At 46.0% G+C, this 15,870-nt stretch overlaps 1 protein-coding gene across 1 annotated transcript in view; it reads left to right on the forward strand.

Annotated features, from left to right (window-relative positions):
- The window catches only part of Fbxo36 (F-box protein 36), a 63,742-nt gene that overhangs the window by 36,849 nt on the left and 11,023 nt on the right, over positions 1–15,870 (forward strand). The window contains exon 2 of the mRNA XM_031368228.1: positions 3,988–4,096. Coding sequence (XP_031224088.1) covers positions 3,988–4,096 — 109 coding nt within the window. The remainder of the gene's footprint in view (positions 1–3,987; positions 4,097–15,870) is intronic.

The following is a 15,870-nucleotide window of genomic DNA, read 5'->3' on the forward strand; positions in this document are numbered from 1 at the left end:
GTTTGTTTTTTTTGTTTTGTTTTGTTTTTTTTTGAGGCAGGGTCTCTCTGTGTAGCCCTGGCTGTCCAGGAACTCACTCTATAGACCAGGCTGGCCTCGAACTCAGAAATCTGCCTGCTTCTGCCTCCCAAGTGCTGGGATTAAAGGCATGTGCCACCACCCCTCAGCAAAAGCACAGTTTTAAAAATGAGTATATAGGGGCTAGAGAGATGGCTCAGCTGTTAAGAGCACTGACCTACTCTTCCTGAGGTCCTGAGATCAAATCCCAGCAACCACATGGTGGCTCACAACCATCTGTAATGGGATCTGACGTCCTCTTCTGGTGTGTCTGAAGACAGCTACAGTGTACTTATGTAAAATAATAAATAAACCTTTGAGCTCGGAGCAAATGTGGCCGGAGCAAGCGAGAGGTCCTAAGTTCAATTCCCAACAACTACGTGATGGCTCACTGTACAACTACAGTGTACTCATAAACTAAATGAATCTTTTAAAAAAAACAAACTAGTGTGTGAAGCTGAGCTGAGGTGATACACACCTTTAATCTCTGCACTCAGGAGGCAGAGAGAGGCAGGCGGATCTAAGGCAGCATGGTCTATAGAGTGAGTTCCAGGACATCCAGGGCAACATAAAGAAATCCTGTGTCCGGCTGGTGAGATGGCTCAGCTGTGTTAAGAGCCCCAACTGTTCTTCCTGAGGTCATGAATTCAAATCCCAGCAACCACATGGTATCTCACAAGCATCCATAATGAGAAACAAATAAAGAAACTATGGGCTGGAGTGAGCGAGCGGGGCGGAGCAAAGGAGAAAGGGAAGGGGGAAAAGAAGAAAAAGAAAGAAACCCTATGTTCCTCAACAACCACAATAACTTAACTTTTTTTTAAAGATTTATTCATTTTATGTATATGATATGTATATGAGTACACACACTGTAGCTGTACAGATAGTTGTGAGCCTTCATCTGATTGTTGGAATTGGCTTTAGGACCTCTAGTCAAATCAGAGGCACCAGAAGAGGGTGTCAGGCGGTTGTGAGCCACCATGTGGTTGCTGGCATTTGAACTCAGGACCTTCAGAAGAGCAGTTGGCGCTCTTACCCGCTGAGCCATCTCACCAGCCCTAACATAACCTTTTAAAAACAAAACATGTGCACTTCTCTTTGTTTGGGTTTTGAGACTATAACATGGCAAACTCACAGTTATCTAAACTTAGAGTTCTTGGGAAAGTCGTTTGGATGGTGGTTTGTATGGTGAAGGAACCTTTAGCTGAAGCAGACACAGGAGAGAAGATGTTCTCTAAAGCAAGCACATGAAAGGACTCGTGATGAAAGAGTCTGCTAATGACATACACGTATTGGTCTACCTTACATTGTGTAGTTGAGCTGCATTTGTCTGGACTCCATAGAGAGAAAAACCACATCAAAAAACTTCTGGTGCTGTGCTGCAGTTTCTTGCTGCTTCCAAGGACTCGGGGTGATTGGTAGAATGATGTCAGCTGAGAGAAGACAAGTGCGGAGGAAAGATCCGTGAAGCACGTGATGTTTGGAGGGTATAAATAGGACACAATGGACAGTGGCTGGCTTAGTGAGTGAGCTGAGCAATGTTTGCATCTTCTCCAGTCTTTCACTTCGCTGAGAGAGGCACAGCTGAGAACTTCTCCTGGCATCGTCCCTCCGGGTCCCTCCGGGTCCCTCCTGCTGACACTAGCTGAGGCTGATACCTGGCTGTCTCTGCTAGGTCATGTCACGATATTGCTAACCCGATTCTACCAAACCGGATTGCTGGTGTTTCTGTGAAGTGTTTGCGAGTGGATCGAGCTGTGGCTGCCAGCTAACCTTGGGAAATGAACTGCTGATTTGCAGATGGGAATTGCTCCAAAGAACCTTTCTAAACAGGTCCACTTCTGCTCTGCCCCGCCCCCCATCCTTCCTTCCACTACCTCTGGTGGGTGTTGTGCTAAAGGGAAGTTACAGCATTTATTGTTGTTGGGTTTTGTTGTTGTTGTTGTTGTTGTTTTTTGAGAGACAAGGTTTCTCTGTATAGCCCTGGCTGTCCTGGAATTAACTCTGTAGACCAGGCTGGCCTTGAACTCAGAAATCCACCCGCCTCTGCCTCCCACGTGCTGGGATTCAGGGTTCTGAGCTAGCCTGGGCTACTTATGGACCCTTTATAGCAAAAAAATAAATTTAGCCAGGCATAATGGTACACACATCATGTCTTGGTCCAGCCCTCTGGCGGACCAAGGCAGCAGGCCTCTGTGAATTTGAGGCCAACTGGTCTATATAGTGAGTTTCAGGACTATCAGAGACAAAGTCTCAAAAACAAACAAACAAAACCCACCTGAAGTTCACTCTGCACCAGCATTAGCCGGTAGGGGCAAGGACATGAGTTGGATAACAAGGAATCAAGCTCACCTACAGCTACATAGCCAGTTGGAGGCCAGCCTGGGCTGTATGAGAAACTTCGACAAAAACAAAAAACAAAGAAACCTTTAAAAAGCCAGAGGAAAGCCAGGTGCAACAGGATACTTTTTAATCCCAACAAGCAGCTCTTAGGAGGAGAAGGATCTCTGTGAATTCAAGGCCAACCTGGTCTAGAAAGGGAGTTCCAGGAAGAAGCCAGGAGAGATGGCACATACTTTCTTTTTCAGTCCCAGCATTGGGAAGGCAGAGGCATGCTGTCTCTGTGAGTTGGAGGCCAGCCTGGTCTACATAGCGAGTTTCAGGACCGTCAGGGCTATAGAGTGTGGCTTTGCCTTAGGGGAGAAAAAGAAAAATGGAAAAAAGAAAGAAAACAGAAAAAGAAAAAGGCACTGCACTAGTGGAGGAATCCCAGCATCTGGAGATGGAGTGAGGACCCGATGGTCAAGGTCATCCTCAGCTACAGTTCCCAGGCCAAGCCAGCAGCCTTTGATCTCAGCACTCCAGAGGCAGAGGCAGGTAGATCTCTGTGAGTTGGAGGCCAGCCAGTCTACAGAGTGAGTTCCAGGACAGCCAGGGCTATTACACAGAGAAACTTTGTCTCTAAAACAGAACAAAAGTCCCACTAGAAAAACAAAACAAGAAAAAGACCAAAAACAAAACCCCCAAAAAAGAAAAACAAACAAAAACTAATTTTGAGGTCAGACAGAGCTACATGACACCCTGACTTTTTTTTTTTTTCGAGACAGGGTTTCTCTCTGTGTAGCCCTGGCTGTCCTGGAACTCACTCTGTAGACCAGGCTGGCCTCGAACTCAGAAATCCACTTGCTTCTGCCTCTCAAGTGCTGGGATTAAAGTTGTGTGCCACCACTGCCCAACCGTTTTTTTTTTTTTTTTTAAGATTTATTTACTTATATGAATACACTATAGCTGTTGTCAGACACATCAGAAGAGGGTCATGGTGGCTCACAACCATCTCTAAGGAGGATCTGATGCCCTCTTCTGCTGTCTGAAGGCAGATCTTAAAACTCCTTCCAGCACTATGATTATTATTTTTTTAAACACTAATATCTAAGGATAACATTCATTGCTGCCTAGGCATTTACTTCACAGTGTAGTCATTGCTGATATTGGAACTATAATCCAGTGAACATACCACAGTCTCCTTTCTGGTTTTAAAGGCTTACTAATTTATGTATGTGAGTACACTTTTCAGACACACCAGAAGAGGGCATCAGATCTGCATTAGAGATGGTTGTGAGCCACCATGTGGTTGCTGGGAATTGAACTCAGGACCTCTGGAAGACCAAGCAGCCAGTGCTCTTAACCTCTGAGCCATCTCTCCAGCCCTGCAAGGCACCTTTCAAAAGCCTAAGTTTAAGGTAGGCATAGTAGACCAACATTTGATAGACAAAGAAAGGAGAATCAAGCGCTCAGGGCTACATAGTAAGTTCAAAACTATCCTGGGCTACATGAGACCCTGTCTCAACAAAACGCCCTAAACTTAACATGGCTGCCAGAATTCAAGTGTTTTTTTTTTTTTAACTTCTACCAACTTCTTTTAAATTACAGATCATCTTTAGATGGTGGAAGATTTCTCTGAGAAGTGAGTATCGATCAGCAAAACCTGGAGAGACAAAGGAAACTCACGAAGACTTCCTAGATAACTCTCATCTCCAAGGTGAGATGATCACACCCCAGCACGTGGCAGAGATGGATCACACACTGCAGACTTGAACAATTATGTTCTTAGAAATAATGCAATGTTGAATTTAAGTTTTACTTTGGAGGACTGGAGAGGTGGCTTCGTGGTTAAGAATGTGTACACTCCTGCAGAATTCCATTCCCAGCACCCATGGGAGAAGGAGCTTACAACAGCCTGTAACTCCAGCTCCATGGAATCCAGTGACCTCTCCTGGCCTCTGTGGGCAACTGCACACACCCACATATATATAATTAAAAACAAGGTACATCTTTGAAAATGAAAACTTTCCTAGGATAGAGTCTCGTGCATTCTAATGTTGTGTCGTCTTTCTGGGGAGGCGTGAACAAATATCCGTTTACCCCAGATAGGATAACCATCACAGACCAAAGATGTGATTCCACCCAAGTACTGCGAGTGTCCTGGGGTTAGTCACAAGCATGTGGATGACTCAGAGGTAACAGTGTCACTGAAAAGCCCAGCTTTGAGTGTCTGGTGACTCACAAAGCCTGTGTCCCCATACAGCTTGCAAGTAGTCTCTGTCGCTCAATTGCTCATCTCTATCCTCAGAGTGGGAGGGGAAGAGAGAGAGAGAGGAGAGAGAGAGAGGGAGAAAGAGAGAGAGGAGAGAGAAAGAGAGTGAGAGGAGAGAGAGACTGGAAGCTCATGGCTGCACATAGCACGCCTTGGGTATCATGTAGATTCAGCCAGCTGGAGCTTCCTTACTGCTGCTAGGCAGCTCTGTGGCCACAGCGATGGCTCAGCTCCTTTGTGAGTCAGTTTCCTTGAGCTGGGCTGGGATAATCATGGTTACATTATTCAGTCATCTTGAGCTTCCCAGGGCTTCCTTGGCATTATATATAACCAGTTCTTAATTACTATTTGCAGTATTAAGCAGACGGTGTTTGACTTGACTTATTTTTCCGCCTCCCCTTGGTCTCCTCACTAAGATCCCCTACGAGATTTCCTCATGCGGAGATCTTGGCAGAGGATCTGAGCAAATCACTCTTGCTGCTACCTGGACCCCCTCAGCAGTCCTGAGTGAGGAGGTGGTTCTGCCCTTTGACCTCGTTCCTCTCCATGCCTGGCTCCTTAGTCTTCCAATCAAGATGATGGGACTGGGAAGTCAAACCTGCCTGCCTTTCTCCAGTCTCCAGTTGTAATTATGTCCTGGGGGTTCTGGCTCAATCTCTATCTTTCTTTTCTCTTTGTGATTGTTCTTGTTTTTTGGGGACAGGGTTTCTCTGTATTGTTCTGGCTATCTTAGAATTTGACCAGACTGCCCTTGAACCCACAGATCCACCTATTTCTGTCCCCCGCCCTCACCCCTCAGTGCTGGGACTAAAAGCATGCTCCACCACCAGCTGACTCAATCTCTAGCTTTCAGTGCTATTCATTCACAGGGCTGGAGAGATGGCCCAGGGGCGAGGAGCACATTCCACTCTTCCAGAGTTCAGTTCCCAGCACGCATCTCAATTTCCTGTCAACTCCAATTACCAGAAATTCAGTTTCTCCCTCTGTTGCACGTACACACTTACACACACACACACACACACACACACACAAATAAAAATAAGAACTACGCCGGGTGGTGGCACACACCTTTAATCCCAGCACTTGGGAGGCGGAGGCAGGCGGATTTCTGAGTTCGAGGCCAGGACAGCCAGGGCTACACAGAGAAACCCTGTCTCGAAAAACCAAAAAACAACAACAACAAAAATAAGAACTAAACATTTTAGAAACTGATCTTCACAAGAGGGTAAAGTAAATATATCTCATTTGAACTTCTCTAAATCCCACACTCGGGCAGTTACATAACTGTGCCTGTGATCAATCCACATGAGGATCTGCGCACCAGTGTGTATCCAAATAGAGCTTCCAGTAGAGGATTCATTGGGTAAAGGTGCCTGCTGTCAATCTTGACGACTTGAACTCCATCCTTGGTACCCACATGGTAGAGGGAGAGAACTGACTAGTCATCCTGTGACCTACACACACCTTCCATGGGGTGGGGTGGTGGGTGGGAGGGGGATGACCTCAAGCCACAAAGCCTCAAGTTACTTTTTATCTCTCTTCCCATCACTTGTTGAGTCCGGCCCATCCCTAAGCCTACAATCTGCTCAAGTCCGGCCCATCCCTAAGCCTACAATCTGCTCAATGGTGGGCGGGTTCTAAGATCAACTGTGAGGAGGACCCTTGAGTGTCTCACTCTTACAAGCAGGCTGATCCAAGTGACGAGTGGGATTCGGGGTACCCGATAGTATGTCACTTTCAAGATTTATTTAGATATGATGCCATCATTTCTCTCCTAGTGTCTCCTTCTTCCTCTGTCTCTTTTCACCCTGCCCACTTATTCTAAAGTGGTCAGGTGCGATGGCTTCAGGACCCTGGGAGGCAGGCCCCACTGTGGGAATGTAAGGGCTCCCTAAACAGTTACATCCAGGAGCTGCTGCTTTGTTTTTTGAGACAGGGTTTCTCTGTAGCCCTGACTGTCCTGGAAGACAGGACCTGTAGACCAGGCTGGCCTCACTCTGTAGACCTCAAACTCAGAGATCTGCCTGCCTCTGCCTCCCAAGCGCTGGGACTAAAGGTGAACACCACCATGACCCAGCCAAGAGCTTTTCTGAAGGCAGATCTTCCAGCTCTTTCCAGTCCTCAGGTGACACAGTGACACAGTCCCAACCTCAAGAGACCCTGTTTCAAAAATAAACAAACACAAAAGGGACACTTTTCTGGGATGTCTCCAATGGCTTGCCTATTGTTCAGTCTGTGCTGACACTGCCTTATTAGCTCCCTCCAACCACTAGACAGAAAATCACAGCCTTTCTCTGCAATCCCGCCTCCTACACTCTCCTTGTCAGGGGGGCACCGTGCACCCGGCTGTTTGTTTCTTGCCTATTTTATCCTGGTAGGAACTTTGTTTGTTGATGGGTGTTTGATACCACTTAGAACAATGGCCGGTCCACAGCTCAGTAATTACACTCCTATGAATTATTTAAGAGAAATCGTCTTTCTTTATTATTTTTCCTTTCTTCCTCTCTCTCTTTTTTTGGGGGTGGGGTGGGGTGCAGGGTCTCTGTGTGTAGCCTTGACTGTCCTGAATCTAACTCTGTGGACCAGGTTGGGTTTTGAACTCATAGAGGTCTACCTGCCTATGGCTCCTAAATGCTTGGATTACAGGCGTTTAAGAATATGCCTGGCCTTATTTATTTTTAGACATCATTGTTTTACTTTTTAAAATTATTTTATTTTTAATTATATGTGTGTGTCTGTGTGTGGGTTTGTGCATGTAGGAGTGAGTACCAGTTCACCAGAATCCACAATAGGCCTTCAGATCCCCTGGCTGGTTGTGGGCTGCTGTGAAACCTTTTGGAATATATTAACTAAAGAGACCACAAGCCTTCAAGGACCCACTAGGAAAGTCCTCAGATCGTTTCCTTGCCCTGCTACCACCTCACCTTGTTGCCCCCCCACCTGCCTGATGGTCTCCTAGTGTGTTTGAAAAAATCCTTGATATATAGCTTCCTTTGTCCTGTTACTCTAAAACCTTAATTAGAAAGGTTAAGTTATTCCAGGACAGCCAGGGCTATACAGAGAAACCCTGTCTCAAAAAAACCAAAAACAAAAAAGGTTAAGTTAAAACATGGGAGTTTGGGCGGGTAAGAGCGCTGCCTGTTCTTCCTAAGGTCCTGAGTTCAATCCCCAGCAACCACATGGTGCCTCACAACCATCTGTAATGAGATCTGATGCCCTCTTCTGGTGTGTCTGAAGACAGCTGCAGTGCACTTATTTATAATAATAAATAAATCTTTGGGCCTGAGCAAGTGAGGTCAACCGGAGCGAGCAGAGGTCCTAAATTCAATTCCCAACAACCACATGAAGGCTCACAACCATGTACAGCTACAGTGTGTACTCATATACATAAAATAAATAAATAAATCTTAAAAAAACAAACAAACATGGGAGTTTGAGGGTTTGGAGAGAAGGTTAAGAGCACTGGCTACTCTTCCAGAGGACCCAGGTTCAATTCCCAGCAGCCACAAGCCCACAGCCATATTTAACTCCAGTTTTAGGGTATCCATTGCCCTCTTCTGGCTTCTACAGGTACTGCACATCTATGTAGGCAAAATACCCATACACATAAAATATAATAAAGTAAAAAAAAAATTAAATATAAAAGAACTTGGAGTGACCTGACCCTGTCCTCCCTTAGTATGTTCGCTCATATTTGGCTCCAGAATAAACTCTGATCTCCTTTGAGGTTGGAGTTAATGTTTTAGAGTAACAGGCATTACTGAAGGGGATCTTGATGACTCTGTTCCTGAATCCTGAGAAGACTTGAGCAAGGTGTATGTTACTAGAGAATCTGAGTCCTGTTACAGCTTAGTCTTATTGACTAAGCTGAATTTAAAAGAATTTAAAAAATGGACTCTGAAGAAAACTCAAGGACAATTAGAGATAGAGAGAAAAATCACAAGGCAAGTGAGCCAGGTGAAGAGAGACGGAGAAGATAAGGTTTGAGTTAGGATCCAAGAATGCATATAGCTGGAGCTAAGGAGGTGGCTTCCTTTCCAGAGAACCTGGATTTGATTTCCAGCACCCAGCAGGCCATTCATAACCACTTACAGGGTTACAGGGTCACCTGGTGCCCTCTTCTGGCTTCTTTGGGCACTGCATGCACATACATAAATATTCAGTATACAGAGACATACATAAATAAAAATGTGTGTGTGAGAGAGAGAGAGAGAGAGAGAGAGAGAGAAAGGGAGAGAGAGAGAGAGCGAGAGAGAGCGAGCAAGCATGCAGGACTTGATGGTGCAGGGCTTTAATTTTAGCATTCAGGAGGCAGAGGGGAAGAGCCAAGGCATTACAGAGAAACTCCTGACTTGAAAAAGAAAGAAGAGGGGCAGGGCAAGGGGGTGCAGGCAGGCAGCTTCCGCAGTGGAGGTCTGTAGGCAGCTGTAACTGAAGCTGGGAATGAGGAGAACCAGAGTGTCAACATGCTCAGTATCCAAAGAAGAGACAAAAAGGAGAAAAGGGAAAAAAGTATGTTTCTGAGTTAGAACTCAGAAACCTGACGAGGCTTAGCAATGATTTGTAAGTAAGCAACCGCTTTGAAGAAGAGGCCCCTGGGTTTATGCGGTCTCACGAAGAGACAGCATTCCTCCTGTCTCCTTAGCTTGTTTTTTAGCTTTGAGGCTTTGAGGACTGGCATCTTCTGGACTGGTGATTGACAGGCTCAGTTGGGTTAAATCTTCAGGTAGGGGACAATAGTTCTAGTCCTTGGGCAGATCTGAACTCAGATTCTATCCTTTTGATCCAGAGGAAATGGCCTTCCCTTAATGAAATTCAGCACATTCCTGAGATATCTTAAGGTAAAGGTTCAAGATGATCAAGAGGAAGGGGTTCAGCTGGCCTCTGGTCTTCAACCCTGCTGATTGATGCTTGTTCAGATACCTAACTTTTCGCTTGTGGAGGAGTCTAGTTGCTTGTCTCTACAAGAGTCCAGGTTTTAAGCCAGGCAGTAGTGGCACACGCCTTTAATCCCAGCACTTGGGAGGCAGAGGCAGGCGGATTTCTGAGTTTGAGGCCAGCCTGGTCTACGGAGTGAGTTCCAGGACAGCGAGGGCTATACAGAGAAACCCTGTCTCAAAAAACCAAAAATAAATAAATAAATAAATAAATAAATAAATAAATAAATAAATAAATAAATGGTACAGCACCACAGGGTGGCCCGAAACACCCTTAATTCTGGTTTCAGGGGATCTGTGGCCGCCTCCTGGACTGTGTAGGCACCAGACAGGCATGTGACACACATGTATATGTGCATGTAAACACTCATACACATAAAATAAACGTTAAAAAAAATCAGAAACCTACTGTCAAGATTGATACTGAAGGTGCTCAAGGGCCCAGAGGAAGAGGAGGAGGAGGAAGAGGAGGAGAAGAAGGAGAAAGAGGAGGAGGAAGAGGAGGAGAACAAGGAGAAAGAGGAGGAGGGGGAAGAGAGGGGGGAGGAGGAGGAGTAGGAGAAAGGGGGAGGAGGAGATGATTTTGGTTTTTCAAGATAGGATTTTTCTGTGTAGCTTTGGTGGCCCTGGAACTCACTCTGTAGACCAGGCTGGCCTTGAATTCACAGAGAGATCTGCTTGCCTCTGCTTCTGCCTCTGCCTCAGGAGTGTTGGGATTAAATGTGTGCCACCAAGCCTGGCAAGAGCCCTGAATATTTTGGGTCTCCTCTTATGGGGTCAAAAGAAGGTCCGAGGCTAGCCTGGTCTACAGAGTGAGTTCTAGGACAGCCAGAGCTACACAGAGAAACCATGTCTTGAAAAACCATGTCTTGAAAAACCATGAAAAAAAAAAGGAAAATTTGGTCAATAACTGGTGGTTTTCTGTTTTGACAGATTAGGTCATGTGATCACTTCTCTGCTGAGAAAGTCCTTCCCATGATCCCTCTTATTTGCATGATGTACATTTTATAATTTTAATTTTGCATAGGCATAAGGTGGTAAATACTAGCTTCTCCCTGAAAGTTTACCCAAGTACACAGTTTTTCCTTATGGACCCATCAGGTATCCAAAACCAGCTCAGGCTGGATTGGCTCTTCAATCTTGAGGCCAGCATTTATTGGTCATACTGTGGATCACAGACTGTTCAAGTTTAATAGATGTCAAAGGAGGTACACGTGGCCAGACGTAGGCGGATCCTGGATTCTAGGTACATTGCTTGGAGAGGACTGGGTGTGTAAACCAAGAGGAGTGAGTTATTAGAATAGAGAAGTTAGTAGGTGGTGCTTACTGTTAATTCCAGCACTTGGAAGACCAAAACACTAGATGTGTGTGAGACTGAGTCCAGCCTAGTCTGCAAAATGAGTTCCAGTGCTACACTGAGAGACCTTATCACAAAAAAACCAACCCAATCCAAACCAAAATGCATTTCTTTTTCTTTTTCTTTTTCTTTTTTTGGTTTTTCGAGACAGGGTTTCTCTGTCTAGCCATGGCTATCCTGGAACTCACTCTGTAGACCAGACTGGCCTCGAACCCCAAATGCATTTCTATTCCTTGATTATTCAGGGAGCTGAGGAGTGAGAGGGATCTTGTTTTTTATTTAAAAAAACATTTATCATACTTTGTGTGTGGGGGGTATGCTCGAATGCATGTGTGGTGTGTGTGTGTGTGTAGGTATGCTCGAATGCATGTGTGGTGTGTGTGTGTGGGGGTATGCTCGAATGCATGTGTGGTGTGTGTGTGTGTGTGTGTGTAGGTATGCTCGAATGCATGTGTGGTGTGTGTGTGTGTGGGGGGGGTATGCTCGAATGCATGTGTGGTGTGTGTGTGTGGGAGGTATGCTTGAATGCATGTGTGGTGTGTGTTGCATATGAGTGCTTACATGCCTCTGTGTGTGTATGTGTGTGTTTTGTGCATATGTATGTGTATGCATGTGTGCATGTATGTGTGTGTGTCGGGGGAGGCAGTGCACATGTCATTATCACAGCACAAGTCTGGAGGTCAAAGGACGGTTTGTGGGAGCCAGCCCCCTCTTTTCTTCACGTAGGTGCCAGGGACAGAATTCAGCAGTCACCCTATATCTGTTGTACCATCTTGCTGGTGTGTCAGGCCGAAGCCCCTCCCCCAGCCACTCCCTAGAATCCGAATGATCCCCGTGCCCCTGGCTCCTGGGCTGTCTCATGCCTGTTTCTCGCTGTCCCATCTTTTACACTGAACTCTATCTCTTGCTGCTGTCTCCACGACCCCTGCTTCCCCACCCCTGGCCGCGTCCGTCCCATCTGCTCTTCTCAGTCTTGGACTCCTCCAGATGCCTCTGGATCTCTCCTCTCTTCACCCCAATAAAAACCTTACCCCTAATGGAGTGGCCAGGTAGGCAGTTTGTTTCCTGGCCCCCCCCCCCCCCCCAGATACAGCTGGTTGATCTTTTTTGCTTCTACATCACATCTGTTTGCGTCAAGCATTCCATTAGTCTATTGTTTGTGAGTGACTGTCTCCCTTGTGAGTAACTAAAGGGTCTAAAATTGCCAGGCAGATTTGGGCATGGTGGCTGGTGCCTTTAATCCTGTCACTGGGGAGGGATAAGCAAATAGATCTCAGTGAGTTTGAGCCCAGTCTGATCTGCATCGGTAATTTCAGCGCAGCCAAGACAACATAAAGAGATTCTATCTCAACCTCAGACCCCGTTTTAAAAGGTAAAAATACAATAAAAATACAAAGCAAAGCGCTAATGGTTTTCATGAAATATTCCTCCGTTAATGCTTTTATCTTCACCTCAAAATTTGCTAAACTATGTAAAGATGGGTTGAGAGAAGGTGGAGAGGAAGGAATTTTAATAAGAAAAAGTAAAATAATAGGAGTCAGCTGAATTCAGGGTACTGTATGTCACATGGTTTGGGGGGCAGGAGGAGAGGAGCACAAAGACCCTGGCTGCCCGTCACAGAGGCAGACCCAGGGACTGAATCCTGAAAGTACCTTATTCATAAAGCCCTCAGGCTGGAGAGCCAGGCGGAATCGGCCTCCTCAAGCCCTTCCTCATTAGCATTTTTATAGAGAAGAACTAAGAAATCAATTCAAGGTCCAGGCTTATCCTCTGGCCAGGTGGCTTTTGTCTCTGAGGTCCCCTCCCCCTTATCTTTCTGCGCTCTGAGTGGCTGGGGTGTTTGTGGACAGCAAAGCTTGCATTTTTCCTTCAATTATTTTAAAAGATTTATTTATTTATTTATTATGTGTGTGTTTGTTTGTTTTCGAAACAGGGTTTCTTATTTAGCCTTGCTGATCTGGAGCTTGTTATGAAGGCCAAGCTGGCCTCAAACCCATAAAGATCCACCTGCCTCTGCCTCCCATTAGGGTTAAAGGCTGTGCTACCACAAGCAGGTAAATCTTTGTCTGTCTTTGTAAGCAAAGGCTACCTGTGACAGAGGAGGGCATTGGATCCCTTGGAGTCAGAGTTAAAGGCTGCTGTGACTGTTTCTGGGAACTGAACTCAGATCCTTTGTAAAAGTGGCAGATTCTCTTAGCTGCTGTGCCTCTCCAGCCTTCATGCCTTCTCTAAAAATTTCTGTATTTTTCTTAGATATGCTTTGGTGTTGTGCCTGCATGTTTGTCCTTGTGAGGGTGTTAGATCCCCTGGAACTGGTGTTACAGATGGTTGTGAGCTGCCATGTGGGTGCTAGGAATTGTACCCAAGTCCTCTGGAAGAGCCAGTGCTCTTAACCGCTAACCCATCTCTCCAGCTTGTGCCTTGTGTGTGTGTGTGTGTGTGTGTGTGTAGGGGGAGAGTTTGCAGACTTTTTTTTTTTTTTGGTTTTTTCGAGACAGGGTTTCTCTGTGTAGCCTTGGCTGTCCTGGAACTCACTCTGTAGACCAGGCTGGCCTCGAACTCAGAAATCCTCCTGCCTCTGCCTCCCAAGTGCTGGGATTAAAGCCTTGCGCCACCACAGCCCAGCGAGTTTGCAGACTTTTAAGGCCACTGGATCTTGCATCACTTCACGATCCTTTTGTCCCCTGTTGTCAAGGAGAATTCCCAGAAAGAAGCCATGTAGATCTAAAGGAGCTGACTGCTCAGAACTACAGTAGGGTGAGAGGTTGGAATGTTGTAGGACCAGGCCAACTGACAGATAAAACTCCTTTTGGATCTATCAATTAACAGACCTAGCTTGCACCAGCCCAAAAGCTAACTAAGAACACACTCATCTGAGGCCTCTAGAAAAGCTTCCCACGTTTTGCTGTAACCACCTCTCGTGTACACATCAATGTATTTTCAGCTTGCCTTTGTAAGGGCGCCAAACACTTGGTAGGCCCCTAGGCCTTAGCATGACTGACTCTCTGAGGAAGTACAATCAGGCTGTAGGACTCAGTATCAGTAGACAGCATTACCTGCCAGAACTAAAACAGGCCTAGTTCATCAAAGGCCATATAGGTTTGGTAAAGTCTCGAAATACACTAACCTTGCTTTTTTGGCTTCTGTAATTTTGCTTCTGGCTAACAGTTCTTGTTGATTGAAATATGTCAACCCAGAACATGGTTTTGTTGTTGTTTGTTTGTTTTTTAAAGATTTATTTATTATTATAATTAAGTACACTGTAGCTATCTTCAGATGCACCAGAAGAGGGTGGTCAGATCTCTCATGGTGGTTGTGAGCCACCATGTGGTTGCTGGGATTTGAACTCATGACCTTCGGAAGAGCAGTCAGTGCTCTTACCCGCTGAGCCATCTCACCAGCCCCTGTTGTTTGCTTTTTTTGTGCTTAAAAGTGAACCCTGAGAAAGGCTTGGGATTACGGTGGGATCCTGTACACCCAGTGTAGTTGCTGGACAGTTAATAAAGACTTTCTATTGGCTTAAACCCATGACTGAGAAGTCTTCTCTGGTGAATATCCCACAACACCTTGATTGACTTTCTTTATTCTGTAAAACTATGCAATTTTAAGAAACCGCTCCCACATTGGAATATGAAATTTGAGATAATGTAAATCTGTGTTCCTAGGCCATGGTCACTCCGAAATGGCTCCCGAATAAACTATCTCTTATTCCCTTTGAGGTGAGAGCTGTGTTGTGGTAACACGGTGTAGTATGGGAAAGATTAACTCAGAGTTAAAAAATCACTAGCAAGGTATCCATGCAGATTCCTTCCTAGAGAACAAAGTGGAGCCTTGAGACAGGCAGCTGTGCAGGGGAGGGGCCGAGAGGAGGAAGGGGAGGGACCAAGAGGAGGAAGGGGTCGAGAGGAGGAAGAGGTGGAGAGGAGGAAGGGGAGGGCCCGAGAGGAGAAAGGGGTGGAGAAGAAGAAGGGGGGGCAAGAGGAGGGAGGGGCCAAGAGGAGGAAGGGGAGGGGCCAAGAGGAGGACGGTTAAATCACTGGTCCAGACAAATCAGAGTCTGGTACTAATGAGATCAGAGGATGAGAAATGTCCTTGTTAGATGAGTAGCCCTCAAAGCTTCTAATGGGCAGCCAGGACAGTATCTGTATGACGGGGAAAGTCTTTTACAAACTGTGTCAATGTACTTAATTGTTTAAGGTTATGACCTACAGCCAGGCCAGCCAAACCTCTGGCTCCTACCACATCTTTTATTTTTTCTCTCTTTTCCTTTCTTCCCTTTGTACATTTTTCCTTCCATGCTAGGCTGTGAACACTGACCATTCTAGACAAGTGCCCTCCTAGCGAGCTGTGCCCCTCTTCACCTACTCTGTCCTCAGGCGGAGAACGGCCCACAGTCCGGGTTAAATCATTTTCTCCAATTTGGGGCAAGATTGGCACCATGGACAGGATTCACCTACACCAGCAATGACCTGCCGAATCCTGAGATAAAGTGGGTTCCCTCAGCAAAACTGTGTACCCCTCCTTGCACAGGAAGAGCCAGCATTGCTGCCTTTTCTGCAGCCACTACCACCCCCTTATCAGGACAGTTTGTACCTCCCCCCATGAAGATATTTATATCTTCAGTATGTACATTACTACAGTACCCCATAGTGCACCCAGTACAGCCCTGTGGCAATCAGTAAGGATAACAACAACAACAACAACAATCACTGCCCTTCATACAAGGGTAACCTTGAGAGGATGATGGGATTATTTTGTTTCGGTCTTTGTCACACTCACCATAGGGTGGTGTGCAGAGAAAAGACGTTCAAGAGTCTCACCCAAGGCTCACCGGGAAGCCAGCTGCCTCCATTGGGAACATCCAGCAGGGACCCCACAGTGGCCAAACCATACATTCCCCCAGCAAACCCCCGGGGCCCTTAATG

Source organism: Mastomys coucha, unplaced genomic scaffold (genome assembly GCF_008632895.1).
Source record: "Mastomys coucha isolate ucsf_1 unplaced genomic scaffold, UCSF_Mcou_1 pScaffold14, whole genome shotgun sequence".
NCBI classification, from domain to species: Eukaryota; Metazoa; Chordata; class Mammalia; order Rodentia; family Muridae; genus Mastomys; species Mastomys coucha.